General features: G+C 40.4%; 1 protein-coding gene across 1 annotated transcript in view; it reads right to left on the reverse strand.

Moving 5' to 3' along the window:
• Positions 1-13,357, reverse strand: part of ARHGAP22 (Rho GTPase activating protein 22) — a 129,263-nt gene extending 115,906 nt beyond the window's left edge. The window contains exons 1-2 of the mRNA XM_009642056.2: positions 13,163-13,357; positions 1,003-1,090 (exon numbers count right to left, since the gene is read on the reverse strand). Coding sequence (XP_009640351.1) covers positions 1,003-1,090; positions 13,163-13,342 — 268 coding nt within the window. The 5' untranslated portion in view covers positions 13,343-13,357. The remainder of the gene's footprint in view (positions 1-1,002; positions 1,091-13,162) is intronic.
• Positions 13,358-15,251: the final 1,894 nt, after the last annotated feature.

Consider the following 15,251-nt stretch of genomic DNA (forward strand, 5'->3'; position numbering starts at 1 on the left):
CTGAGAAGCATGGAAAGCTAGACAGGTAGTCCATAAAGGAGAAACTGGCCATGAAGTAAAGCATGTCTGAGTCACTGCACTCATATAATTTTTACCAGAGTCCTGTTTGCCTCCCTCCTTGTTTCCAGGACCTTAGTCTTTGTGTATTAACAGATAGCTGTGGAAGGACTAACCCGGTTCATCTCTCTCACTCCTCTGGTCTAATGCCGATAGTGGTGCATCAGCTCTCTTCTGTATAGATCCTGTCACCTGAAACTACCACCAAAATATACTGCATTCAAATCTATGCACAGGGACTGTCCTCTCCCAACTACAATCAGAACTGAATAAAGGGAATACAGTTTCTTCAATGCTGCAACAGGGAGTTTAACTCTATACCCTGGAGATACCAAGCCAGTCCACAAGAAGCATTTACATGGGAGCTAAAATGATTTCAAAAGTTTTACATTAAGACTATGCCAACAGATCATTAAGTTTTCTATCTAAAAATATTTCAACTTCTCTTCCATAGCAGGTCATCTATTCTCTTAAACCTTTTATCCAAAAGTGAAACATTTTGAAACTTTCCCACCCCCCTACCTGAACTGGAGAGGACTAGGATACATGAAACAAATTACATCCAGATACTGCACACCCCTTTTTCCGTAAGTTCTGTGCTATGCTGTGTGTCAGCTTTTCCCACAACAATCAGAAAAACACATCAGCCTGGGAGACCACACAAGCACTCCAGGCAAGGAGTCCCCTCCAAACAGAAAAATCAAGGAGCACGGTGCATCTCATCTACTATTTTCACTACTATTTTCATGAGGTACCACAGCAGCAGTTGTATCCAAAACAAAGAACACTACATAGTCTGTCAGGCCCCATTTCCCAGTCTCTCTAGATAATCTGGCTAGTGTATCAGAATGCTTAGAAGTTAAGTGATCAGTACGGTTCAATTATCATTAATGACAACCAATGGGAAGAAGATGATGTTGAAGGTACAAGGAAATGGCGGCCTACCTGGGACAATTTCAAAGAGATGTTTTCCTGGTTCATCAGGATTAGGTGGCAGCTCGTTCACCTGATTGCCTTGCAGTAGTATCAAACCCTGAAAAGGGTAAGGAAAAGAAGATAAACATAACAGACATAGCAAATTTAAGCCCCACTCTTCCACTGAGCCCATCTCCTTTCCTCTTTTCTGGGCGAGAAAAGACCGAATTGGTCACGCACCTGCCTCACCTGTCCTCTACCTCACTCTAGACACTTCTGGTCAAACGATCTCTCCTCTGGAATAACAATACTCTGAGCATGCATAGGTCATGCTCCTTGGCATTGTAACTGTTTGTCCCTTGGGAGTTTCATCTCACATTACATCTACACTTCCTTCACCCTTTAATTTCTGGTTGTGATCTGCAATAATGAGGGGGCTGAAGTTCTATTTCTAAATCTTTATTTCTGCAGCTGAAGAAAATGGCCTGTTTTCCAGAGATTCTCAGTACACAGAAGTTCCCACAGAGATACTGGAGGAGAGCAGATTCAGGTTTACAAGGCTACAGGACTACCTTTTAAACCAAGCAACTATAGTTTCCCTAGCAAGAAAGCTGAGCCCCTTTACTTCCCAAGTTCAAACACTGCCAGAATTCAGATTCATTTTCACCTTCAGCCCAAGCATAATTAACACAATGTATTCCAGTTTGGGAATTCTGCATAGCTGGTGGCATACTATCTTCAAAGTGAACAAAATCATCTTCATCTATGGAAAAGCTGAAAAAGAGATCACAGGAAGCTCCTGTCCAGTAATGTGGATGGAAGAACAAACACGTTGTTTGGGCCTCATTGTTTCTCCACTTTTTTTGGTTTAATCTTTGACATTTTAAAGGGTTTCCAGCTAAAATTCTTTAGGACATATACACAAGACAGATAAAAGGCAGTAAGTTACACCACGAAGAATGTAATCAGCAATTCCTACTCCTCTACTGAACTGCCCTGGAAAGGAAGCTAGGTCCAAAAAAAAAAAAAAAAAAACCAACCACAAAACCCAAAAAACCCACTTCTTTTGCTGAGCAGAAAAAGAAGAAAGTTGTTGTTTCAGTCAGTTGTTTTCATGCATATCTCTAGTAAACATGCACAGTTACATTCTCTCCAACCAATTTGGCAACGGTCAAATCCAAGATGCATTGAACATCATAACATTAGTAATCAAAACAAATCCCAGTTACACGCTTTGTCAGCTTCCAGATCCATATTACAGAGTAATACAATTAGTATCTCATGAGACAGACAATCCAGGATTCCAACTGACAGAAGACAACCCCTCATATGATCTTTGCAATCTTCTCCATAAAATAGAGAAGCCAGCTGTATTATTTTTCATTACATCTGTTATGCCATAACTTCCCTGGCTTTGCCTTTGGCAAAATACATTTTCCTACAGATGCTTTGTTTAGAGAAACCACTGTAACAAACCAAGGAGCCAGCTTGTATTAAATGTAAATTAATTAAGTTTTACCATTTTCTTTGAGCATAGAATATTCAAAAACTACTACAAATAAATTACCAGAAAAGTAATGCTTGAGATGGAAAATACTTTAGCTAGGAAATAAGCCGAGTCATGGAGGTTTACAAGTTGGCATTCCAGTTCTGACAACCAGCCCTATTAAAATGACTTGGTGCTTTGGAAGGATCTATTTGTTGCAGACTGAAAATGTGTCACAAGTACTCAAATTTGTTCTTCACAGAACATAAATCAACCTGCCACGTCACTATAGATTCAGCAACCTGCTTCCATTTTTTGCCATTCCTCAGTGGCATCAGGCTACAGAGCTTCATTTAGTTTCTTTTGACAAGCCAGATCAATATTCTAGAGCAGGGAATCCCTGTCATCCAGAATTCATGAAACTCTGCTCCATTTAATCACATATTTCAGGGCAGTGCATAATTAAAAGGTAGAAATGCAAGACATCCTGAATTTGGTCTAACAGCAAAATATGGTGTTGGATGTTTTACAGCACATTGTAAAGTTCCTCAGAACACACTTGGCATACATTTGAGAAATCAAGATTTGAAAGGGAAAAAACCTGAATGATGACAGCTCCGAAGAGAGCTAGAGGAGTTCAGCCAAACTCTGCAAGGGGCCAGAGCCAGCACTTGCTGGCTCCACAAAGCATCCCAGAGGGAAAAAGTAAAGTGTTAAAGTGGACATTATACATTTTTGCATGCATTCTGTCCACATAAAAAGTAACAGCTTCCTGATACTGGTAGCTAGAGTGAACTGTGAGCAGAGCATGCTGAAAGATGATTAAATACTCCTGGTTCTAGGCTACTCAGCCCAGAAATCCATTATTTGCCAGGAGATAAAATAAGAAGTAAGAAGATGGAGGACAGAACTCAACTTTTATTAAAAAAAGAAAGAGGGAAAAGTTAATCAAAAGAGATATTAAACACAAAGCTACACATGCTATCAAGAGGTTCCTTCCCCTGTGCCCCATTCTGTGCTCTGCTGTGCGGCCCAAACCAGCATCACGCAGCCCCACTGGGCAGACATTTGTCTCCTTTCCTGCTGCAGGCCCCGCAAAATATGGATATTGAAACATAGAAGTACCTTTCTGCAGTGTAACCTCCACCATGGAGTCCCAGCTTCTGCGTAAGGTTAGATCACTTGTGGAACTGGAATTTCTAAAAGGATAAAGTCACCCCATCCACATAACTCTGATCCCTTGTCTAAAAGGACAAAATACTCTCAGTATCAGCATCCTGGAAAATTAAAGTGATACCACCAACTACCACCATAGCTAAACTTTTTTTCTCCCAGAAAGCAAAAAGCAAATCTCCCATGCAAATCTTCCAAGCAAATTAAAGCCCTGGGCACACTGCAAGTCATGAGCTTCATGCAAAGTAGAGGTAGTATCATGGAACATCATGTCAGCCAGGAACAAGGACCAAACAGTGATTAACTGAACACAGCATGATTTTCAAAGACAGGACCCTGAATCTTGCTTCTGCCCAAAGCTTAAGATGTTTTGACAAGGAACAGTCAAAATTTTGGCTCGAGCAGGAAGACTGCTTTTCTCAGTCTGGTTTCTATCAGGTAGTTCTCTGAAACAAAAATGGTTTAATTGGATGTACTGAGAGGACCATGTTCCCTCCCCATCTCTTCTTCATACTGAATGGAAAAGGTTTGAAATAGTTTCATAGCATGCTCGTAGGGACACCATATTCAAGAGGTAAAATGAACAAAACTATTAAATGCTTGCCTTACCACAGAACAAAGTTCCTTGAAGAGAGGGGAGAAAAAGTAGCTCCTACATCAACCAAGGCTGAAGCACATGGGTAAGGGCATGTAGATAGGTGGTGGGGTCACAATTCTTTGTTTTGTATTTTAAAAAAAGCTTCTTTATGAAGAATAGAACCTAAAGTTTTAATACTGCACACAGAAATTCAAACTCCTCCTGCTTTTAGGAGTATATAGAACATCTCTAGGGAAATGGTAGCGCAAGCAGAAGAAAAATAAAATATCTAAATTGCACAGCTGAAACCAGAAGGGATTTCAGAATAGCCTACAGCAAGAATGCTAAGAAACCACAAGAAAGGACCCCCCAAAAAAATCACAAACTTAGCTAAAAGAAAAAAAAAATAAAAGCAGCAGCTCTTAAGGTCATTTTGTTGGTTTAACTTAAATTTGGTGTTTATGCATTCTTGGCTATACATTTACATTTTCAGGTCATTATCTTATTAACACAAGCTAGAAACGTACATATAACAATAAAAACTAATATAGTATCAGTTGAGTCCAGCTGATCAGCTTTTCAGAGCTTCAGGTATCATTTGAAAGCTGCCAATAGTTGTCTTCTGTCAGAAGATGTAATCCTCTTAAATGTTAACAGCTGCTTTCCTTTGAGGACCAATTTACATTTTGTGAAAAGAAAAATTGTTAAAGAGACAGTAACACTCTCTCTTATCTTCCTTTAAGGTAGAGTCCTCTCTTAAGCAGCCCTCTAAGCAAAACTAGCCAGTCACAGAATGGCTAGCACCTATAAGCCAACACAAACCAAAAGTTAGGCCTTCCTTATCCAATAGTACAAAGCAAGTGTAAATCCCCATTTGAAACAGTTACCTAAACCCCACATTTATAATCAAGCAGAACTTGGGACTCTGAATCAAACCCTGTGTTACTTCAGAAAAATGCATAATTTTGTGGAGGGTTTTCCCTCAGCCTGAATTAGTAAACTTTGCAAATCCATATAGCCAGGTCACACATATTTTAGGCAAACCCCAATGATATATATGCCAGCTTTTTGCTGGTTTATAACATGGAATAATGAAGATGCACACCAGTATATACAGACCAAGAGATTCAAAGTGTGTTTACAGTGAAGAGCAGGAGCAGTTCACAGAAAAGTGGTATCAAACTAAAGAGTTTCAGAAAGCCCATCTTTCTGCAGGAAACTGAATTCAGTGATGAAGTCAAAGGGTTAAACCAAAATCTCACGCTGCAGTGCCTTCCAGAGGTTGTAATTTGCTTGCCTTGGGTCACCAAGCAATGTTGCATCCTGCAACAAAACTAAGCAAATAGACTTTCTCCATGCTTGATGCACACCATATGGCACAACGTCACCTGCCCCACCTTTGGTACACGAGGGTGATGCTTGCTCTAGAAGTGATTACAGAGGCATAAGCTGCTTGAACACACACCCTAAACCAAAGCATTTCCCAGTCAAAATACACTTTTTTGATCCTTTTCGGAACATGTTTCATATATTTCATATATCCTGTAGAAAGTTCTCATTGAAGTGACTTGTTTCTTATTCTCATTTCTTCATTTCATCAAAGCTGGTTATAAAAGGAAGATCACTACATAGCAGAGGTCATTTAAGAAACAAACAGAAAAACAACCACAGACATGGGAAGGAATGCGAGACTTGCTGCAGCCACAGTGGCAATGGGGACTGTACACCAGTACAGCTACTTTGTCCTTACCAGTGTGCGCCTCATTCAGCTGTGCAACGAAGTTGCAGCAAGTTGAGCTGGTAGCATAACTGGAAGAAGAGCAGGGAAATAAGAGAACTAGAAGAATGACTTTTCAGGAAGGAAAATTGAGGTATGGTCACTCTACCTATGAAAAATAGGAAAAGCCTGTAACTCAGGCCCATTTCTGGAAAGTATTTTTTAAGTCATAGGTATATATATAGCAAAGATCTTCAGATCAGCTTGTGCATTTCTCACATCAGCAGATTGTGCTGAGCTCTTCTATCTTATATAATCAGTCCTTTTAGGGGACAAAATGCTTCTCCAGAGGGTAACAGAGTACCTAGCTCACAGCTGTCCAATCTGCCTGGCACACTACGGAGAACTCTAAGTAAACAGAGCTGAAAAGATAGAAAAAACCAATTCATCTTAGCAGGGACAGTGTATTGATTCTGACAGCTGTTGTCACTGGTAGAAAGACATTACTAAGTTTAAACAGATTGATGTGTCCTTGTCCAGCAGCCAGTCAGGCTGTATTAGCAACCTTGCTTGGGAAGTAAATTAACGATGGATTAAATCAGTTTAAATTCCCCAAGATCTAACTTGATATATGCCAAAGCAGGCCCTAGAAATAAACTTCAATTCATGACTGAATTATTCCTCCCTCCCTCAGGCCTTGCGAGCCCAGGATGGCTGAACAGATCAAGGGGGAGGCAATAGGATACACATCTTCCAGTAAGCTGGAGGTTCAAGTCCAATTTTTGATGATAGCATCACCTTGCACCCTTTTGGGGCCTTGGTGTTTTGAAGGCAAATCTTAAGAGGACAAGTGCTCATACCTTAAAGGTATTACTGTAGTCCTCCCTAACAAGGCCAATTGACCTGCCCTTTACCAGGCTCTGTGGAGCCAGGGCTTGGTAAACAAACAAAAAAAAAAAAAAAAAAGCTGTGACACAGGAAACACAAGTGGAAAGCTTCCTTTTCTTGACAGAGTCCCTCAGCAAACACAGTTGGCGCCAGAACATTGATCATACTAATTCTCATACCATTACCTTTAACATAGCACTTTAGTCACTGTTACAAATGCTTACAAAATAGAGGGGGAGGGAATAGTGGGGCTCAAATCTGCCCTGAGATATTGATTCCTGAATCTCCGGCCAAAGATGATGAACTGACAACATGAACATCTTGAGTTTAGCTGAACATGGAACAAAGTTTCTGCAACAGCTTTATATCAGTGAATTATCTCTGACCCTGAATTCTAAGGATCAAATAGCCCAAGCTAACCCATGGCCTGACTTAGCCTTAGTCTCAGTGAAACAGATGGACATCAAATGGCATCCTGTTTAAAGCAGGCTAAGGATAGACCCCACAGTTCAACTGATAAGCCAATTGTTGTCTCAGATCCTCATGTCTCAGGCTGGGAACAGAGAGCAAAATGACATAGGAAGACTGCCTAGGTGTTTGTGACGAATTTTCCCAGAGCTACATAAGCATAAACTTGTAGAAGAGCTCCCTTACCTCTGTTGTTCATCATCTAGACACTCAATAATGGTTGTGTCAATAATAGACAAAAAGGTCACTTGCTGGCTCAGGCTGCCAGCAGACATTCCTGCACCAGCTATACTCAAGTCTTCTTTGAAAGCTAAAGGACTAAAAAGCCAACCCTGTCACTCCGGACACAGCAAATCATCCTTTCCAGAGACTCATTCTCAGACCAGCACTTTGGATCACAAGGTGGATCTACTGTGCCACAGGACGTACCCAAACTACAAGTTCGCTTCATTAGACCAATCTAACAATTAAGTTTTCCGCATCACAGTTCTTTGTCTGTAAGATACTGACAATGTCCCTGTAACCGCAGCTGCTTGCATAAGAGGAAACTGTGTCTATAGAATTAGTTCAAGAACTTTGAAAGAGAGTTGTATAGGTAAAAAGGTAATATTTTTTCCTTTCTTTTTTAAAAAAAAAAAAAAAAGTATTTGCATCTTTAAGTTATATTTGAGGGGCAAAGGAATGAAGACTATTGTATCCAAAGCCATCACTGGAGATGTACTCTGCATATTTTAGGCTGGAAAAATGTCAGAACAGCTACACTGGTGTCAGTGGTGGAGAGGAACAACCACTGAATATTTTAAAGGTGGAAACCAGCTGGAGAAGTAGTGAAGGCAGAGAATACAATTTCCTTTCCCACTCTCACTCCACAGGAACCTCAATACTAGCCTTTTTTCTGTAAGGCTTGTAAGGGAAAAAAAAATAGCTCACATACTAATATTCATCTCTCCTGTGTTCTTGACACTGATTTCCACCTGTCCAAAAAACCTTACTTCCTTCTCAAGTAAGATTCCAGCTGAATTTATCCTACAGTCCATTTTGGTCACAGTGTCTTTTTTGGAAAAGAATGGAAAGTTTCTTTCTAACATTACCGGAACTAGATTTTGTTTGGGGGAATATTTTTTGAATAACAGCCCTTAAAAACTTCTAGAGTCAGTACTGGGAAATGAACAGAAGATTTCCAAAGCTGAATACATGTCAGTAACCTCTAAACCAAGTCTATAACAGATTTCTGTGTTTTTTTCAGTCAATCTATACCTACAAATCACACTGGACCAGAGCATTACAGAACCACCTACAGGTATGAGTAACAGCAACACTCCAGCCTGCATATTGCTGATGGAGTAGGTGCAACAGTGAAGTCTGGTTATTTCAAAGATTTTTCAGATGTTGGCTGTCTCTTTCTGCAAGGAAAAAAAGCCACCACAAAACAAAGTCCTCTTCATTAGCAGCTAATAATCTCCACAATGACTTGAAGGAGGATGAAATTCCAGTCTGCTTCACATGTAAGTACAGCTTTGCTCCTTCACCTTGCAAAGTACACCCTGGATTGACAAGAGAAAGCAGACAGCCTATAGGTGGATTTTACTCACAAGAAACGTCCAGAAAACCTCCAGACAGTCTGAGAGAAGAGATGTGCAGGCTCATGCAGACCCCTTGGGAGAAGAGGGAGAAATGTTAAGATGTCCCGCTATTACTAGTTATTACCTAACAGCTAGTTAATTCCCATTACCAAGCTCAATGAGTATTCTCCAGGTATCCAATGTAATGAATAAAAATATTCACCAAGTTAGCATGTTATGACCCCCCTTCGTATTACACATATAGCTGCCCTGCAATTCCCCTTTTGGGTGTCCCACTATCAAGTCTGTTATGTGGAGAACACATTGCTGCTCCCTCTCTTCACTGACTACAATAGAGGCAGTTCTAATCCTCTGGAGTAGGCTTTCTAGGTAGCGCTGCAGAACAGAGCATCAGGGCTCAGTTCCCGTCTCCCACCTAGTGAAAAGGTAAGACCATGGAAGGACACAATGTAGGAGGGTACTTAAAACACACAGGATGAACATTGCTATCTAAAATGGTTGCAAATTTTAAAATGAAGGAAAAACAGAACAGGATAAACTTTCAGCTCCCTTCCCTCCCAATCCTATCATTCTACATTTTGACTTCGAGATTCACTGAAATTAGAAGACATGCTGAAGGCATTCCGAAGATAATTAGAAAACACTGGAAAGGCAACATGACAAAATCACAGATGCATCAAAAATTATTCCAAACTGGTACAGAACAGTATCATATACAACATCATCTGTAGAGTCCAGTGACCAGACCACATTCTAGAAAATTCTGCTGGATTCTATAGCGCAAAATTCAAGCCCACTGCAGGTGCACTAAAGCCTTTTAACATACCAAGTCAATACTGAAAGAAAGGTTAATGAATTGCCTGCAGAGTGGCTTCTGTTCCCCTGGAAATTGGGGAGGGATGCATGCTACCTCCTACCCTGGGAATAGAAACAAACCCAAAGCTGCTTTAAAAACCCACACATATGTTGACAGAGTTAGTAGGAGCATCAAAAGGTCTTTGCAAGTCAGTCCTCCCTTTCCTCACAGGGGCACTTGACAAAATACTCAAGAAAAGCAATGGGTGCGAGCTCACCCTCTAACCTGCAGCACAGAATTTGGTCTGTGCAACTGCAACTATGTTGTATTGCACACAAATGCACACACCTTCAAGAGCACTTGATCCAGTAAGACCACAGAATAACTCCTCTTCACTCCAGTAAGCCTATGCCATTCTCCTGTCATCAAATTACAGCTCCATCTTTTCAGCATTATTTTCAAGGGAAGAACATCTACAATTCCTTCTTAGGACCTGGAAGCACAGGTTTTCATAAAAATAGGCAATGCAACATCCATAAACAAAAAACCCATTGTTTAAGGTTTCTCTTTTGAAGCATTATGAGATAAATCTCACTTCACTTTGTCAGATAAACAATAAGAATATGACCCTCTTCCAGAGTACATATAAATAATCAAGTAGGTAGAAGATCAATGGGAATTCAGTGAAGCTATTGATTTAGTTTTTGCACACAAGCATGAAGGCCATACTTAATATTTAAACCAGAAAGATTTAAAAGAAGCACGAGTATCTTTAGAACTGAAGAAAATTAGGGATTAACATCAATTGATGAAAATACCTACATGGCCTGTAACAAAGATCTCCTAGGGTCATGGCTGTCTTCCTAAGCCATGTGTGTACGCCTGTACCATTGCCCCTTCATTCCAGAGAATCTCAAGCAATAGCTATCTAGTGGTTCCAGAGTACATCTCACCTGTGGGATGCATACGGTCCTAGCTGAAGTCAGATGCTAATCCTAGTTTGCAATTGTTACAAGAATAGTCAGGAGATGGCCCTGTATCTTCCTATACAAAATGGCTTCCCCCAGTGTTAAATGTACAGCAATCCTGTCCTCAAAAAGGGACAGGGTTAAAGAAACCCTTTCCAACATGACTACGTGAGGCAACTCCTTCCTCATAATGTTCATCAATACAGTTCAGAAGTGCCCAGCTCTCCCCATGCATTGCATAGGAAAATAAGGTGCTTGTCTTAAAAGTGCAAAATCCAGCTGTTCCTTGCAGAGTCCTGAGCAACAACAGGTTACATCATCGGGTTCAAGTCTCTAGCCTTTACATAGCAGGCTATCCATAATGATGGATCAAATCCCTGATTAAGTAAGCACAAGACATAAGATGCAGCCAACATCCTCGTGCATCTACCATGCATGTGTCAGGCTCGCAGGGGAAATTCATTTCTATTCTCACTCTACAATGAAATTTATGTGTAACAGTTAAGCACGCAGCTGTATCAAGCAGTTTAATAAGAGGCTATAATGAGCATGTGGATGGTGATGATATTACACAGGCCGTCTGTCACTCTCTAATGCCTGTACTGACTCATCAGGAGGCAGCAGCACAGGGACATTGTCTGGCTTATTCAATTATGTTCCCTCTGTTCAATGACTCTGGTTAGAGGCCTGACAGTCAAAACAATGACTACATGAAATATGCTGCATAATATACTACAGCAACTTGGAAAGCCCTTAGCTCAAATCCTGCAAGAATATTTTACAGGCATATCAAAGAACTTGAATAAGAATTTCTTCATCTCAGCTGCAAGCTTTATCTCATCCTGTAGCACAATAAACAACCCCACTAAGTGCTGTAGATATAGAAGGGTCAGAGAAGCAGAAAGTCATCCTGAATTTAGTGCTGAGTCCAGACTGACAACGGCAACATCCTTAGCTCTGCATTTACCCTAGGTGCGGGAGCACTGTCCTCTCATTGTAACTTGTTTCAGAAAACAACATTTAAGAAACTGGTGCTAGACCAGCAACACACTCACAAGAGGCATGTGAAACAGCAAGAATTTAGTCAAAAATCCCATTAATATGTGGCTTAAGAGAGACATACTTGTGCAATGTTCACTTCAGCAAAAAATGTTTAAAATATTCACTACCAAAAAGTTGGAAGTTAAACATGTTGTGTGCCCACAGGAATGTTGCATGGTGACAGTCTATTACCCTTTATCACCAGCAAACTGCCCAACAGCTACTCAGCACATAGTTAATTAGAATATTCTAAGTCTTTTGCAAGAATAAGTGTGCTTTGGAAATCTTTCTTGCACACATTTGTTGTCCCATGGACAAACTAATACAGCTGATCTAAAACTTAAAATGATAAGTAGCCTACTGTGTTTCAATTTATTCAGTTATCATTTAGTGGTTGTTATTAAATTATCTAACCGCTATCTGACCCTTTCTCTCTTTCCTAGCTCCTAAACATTCTGATGCCACCCCTTTCCTCTCCGTTTTCTTTCCACGGTCTACTTTGGGACCGCTCTATGACACTGTCCAATACATACTGCACAGCGGGACTTAACCAGTGGCTTCTACAAGGAAAAGTGTTCTTTGCTTTCATTCATGCTCCATCAAGTCTAAAAGTTTTGATAAAAGCAAACTTCAGACAGTTTAATTTTTTTCCCCACTGTAGAAGGTCACATTGTTCCCCAGTCTGCTAAAGTAGTTTTTGCTGCCAGACACACAATCATCCTTCTAGACACAGACAGCACAAAGCCTCACTGTGCTGGTTTTGGCTGGGATAGAGTTAATTTTCTTTATAGTAGCTAGTATGAGGATATGTTTTGGATTTGTGCTGAAAACACTCTTGGTAACACAGAGTCAAGGCCTTTTCTGCTTCCCCCCCGACCCCACTGGGGAGGAAGCTGGGGGTGCACAAGAAGTTAGGAAGGGACACAGATGGAACCACTGACCCAAAGGATATTCCATATATGATATGACATAAATTCTTTCTCCTCAAAATTTGTATAGAAAAGCAGTAACTCCCAGGTGTATATAAAACACTCTAAACCACATATTACAACCCATTCTCAAGTCCTGCATGCTGACATGTAACAAAACCTATATACTCTACCCACACAAGCTAGCCCTAAGCAGCTGGCTCACTCTTCTGCTTAAAAATAGATTATTTGAGAGATGAGTCCCAGCTGACTAAGCAAGGTTATTCACTCCTGCCTTAGGAATCTGGAACTCTATAGCTCTTCCTGTCAAACTCCAGTCTCACAGATGACCATACTAAGAGTTGGAGGTCAGCATGCCCTAGTGGGTAAATAAACACCTTCTAACCTTCTCCCAAGCTCTACTACTTGCCTAGGTAGTAGCTAAGTCTCCCTGCAAGGCCTTTAAGCTTCCTTAAGCATCTATGGCCTTGGCTAGGATAGATGGCAACTGAAATGAGCTGTCAAAGCAGTGACTGACCCACATGGAAGCCACAACCAATATGCCTTACAGTTCTCTAGTCATACCTGAGGTTTAGTTTCCTCCTCATCCTTATAATAGAAGAGTTGGTCCCCACGCAGCACAAACCACCGCTGCTGCCAGTTCTTCATAATGCTCCTTTGTTTCTTGAGCCAGCCACGCTTCAGCACACGTTCTTGAGGGTTTGGAGAAGAAGGTCTGGAGGGAGGCCCAATCTGTTCACCCATCACCAAACTCTTTGACCGGGCTGAAAAAGCAATTACAGAATAAATTAAACAAAGAAATAAGGATAAACACACACACACACAGAGGCTAAATAACCGTTCCATACTTTCTTTTCAGACATGGACAGACCATTACATGCATGCACCCTCTTCAAGTAGGTACTTGTTTTTCAGAGTGTATATTCAAGTTCATGATAGTCAAAACAAGACAAGCATCAACCTTTTGGTACTGCTCACTCTAGCAACTTCATAGGTGACACAATACCTCCACCAAGGCTCCATTGCTCATACTACCTCTCTTTGTGGCAAGTCATTACTACCTTCCAGATCTACAGGGGAATAACGATATTGCTCTCTCCTAAAGTGATATTTACCCAGTAAGGATGTGTAAGTGTGGTGAGGGGGGACAGAAAAGAAGGAAGGAGAAAGTATAAGAAAATGCTCTCACCCCACACACTATCACTACTGGGGCGATTAGTCAGTGAAGCCATCTGCCACAGGAAAAAAAAATATTCAGAACTTCAAAAAAATTAAAAAATAATTAGGCACATATAGATAATGTAGCTACCCAGAATTATTAAAGTCACCTCACCCTTCAGGGTTTTCTGACATTGAAGCAGAAAACCACAATGTGTGGTGTCCTCAGCACAATCCAGTGAGGGAAATCACATTGGTGCCTGTGATAAAATCTACTTTGACGTTGCCCATGACCTGGCAGACAGGCCATCATGTTCTGCTTCTTAAAGAAATATAAACCCAGCACTTTTACACACTAAACATGTCTGTCAGCAGAGGGCAGATCTGACTGGTTCCACATCATCCATTACCAAAATGTCTCAGTGACAGCAATCTTCACTTGTACTGTATCATATACTTTCCTCCCCTAACTCAGCTTAAAAATCTGTTCACCTCTCCTGTAACCATCCAAGTAGGCACTCAATCTGACCTCTGACAACTTCCCAGTTTTATAGGCAGAAGATGTCATCACTTTATTACTCTTAAATTTCAGACACAGTGATAGCTCTGTCTAATCGGCAGAAGGGATTTTTTTTCCATTTCTCTGAACTTCTAAGGTAAGTTCTGCTATTCTTGACTGAACTGTGAATAGCCAGTTTTGCCTTGTGCCTCAATCAAGAGAAAGTTATAGGTTTCAACCTATAACTATTTCCTGCTGTAAGAAATTATTATTTTGGTTTTAGTTTCATTTTAAAATTTAATTAAAAAATTAAAATGCTATAAGAAATGCTGATGCAGTATCACAGCTTTTTGAGAATTCCACTTCCCTTATTTTTGGCTAATACACCTTGCTGAACTTAACCTGAGCTCATACACAGCATTAGTCCTCCCATCAGTGAAGTTTACCAGCAAACTTCAGATTTGCTTAAGTAAGCCAGCACTTCTCAATCCTGATTTTTTTTTTTTTATTTTTTATTTTTTACATAGCCAAAACAATTTAAAAAAGATCTTAATATAGAATTCACTTTGATGTACCCAGGCATATTCTCTAAGCTTACTCACTGTGGTCTGGGCTCTAACAGACAGGCATTTTCATTCCAGCAAAATATAGAAAGAACTGCTGCTCACCATGAGGCCAAGATCCTTATGCCTTAATATATCCCTTTCTGACAACACAGTGCCCTCTAGCAGATGATTACAAAAAAAATACCAGGACAACTTCGCCTCCCTCCATCCTCACCCCATCACTGCAAATAAACAGAGGTTTCTATTTCATATGCATGTAGTAAGAAAACAGACTTTCCACATTTAAATGTCTATTGCAGAGACCCATAAAGATTTAGCTGAAGGAACTGCTTCTGCCTCATCCCAGGCCACATTTTTACAACAAGGACCAAACTGTAACCTGGTTTAGACTGTCCCAGATTCCCTTCCACATTCATATTAAAACATACGT

The sequence above is a fragment of the Egretta garzetta genome, unplaced genomic scaffold (genome assembly GCF_000687185.1).
Source record: "Egretta garzetta isolate BGI_Z169 unplaced genomic scaffold, ASM68718v1 scaffold56, whole genome shotgun sequence".
NCBI lineage: Eukaryota > Metazoa > Chordata > Aves > Pelecaniformes > Ardeidae > Egretta > Egretta garzetta.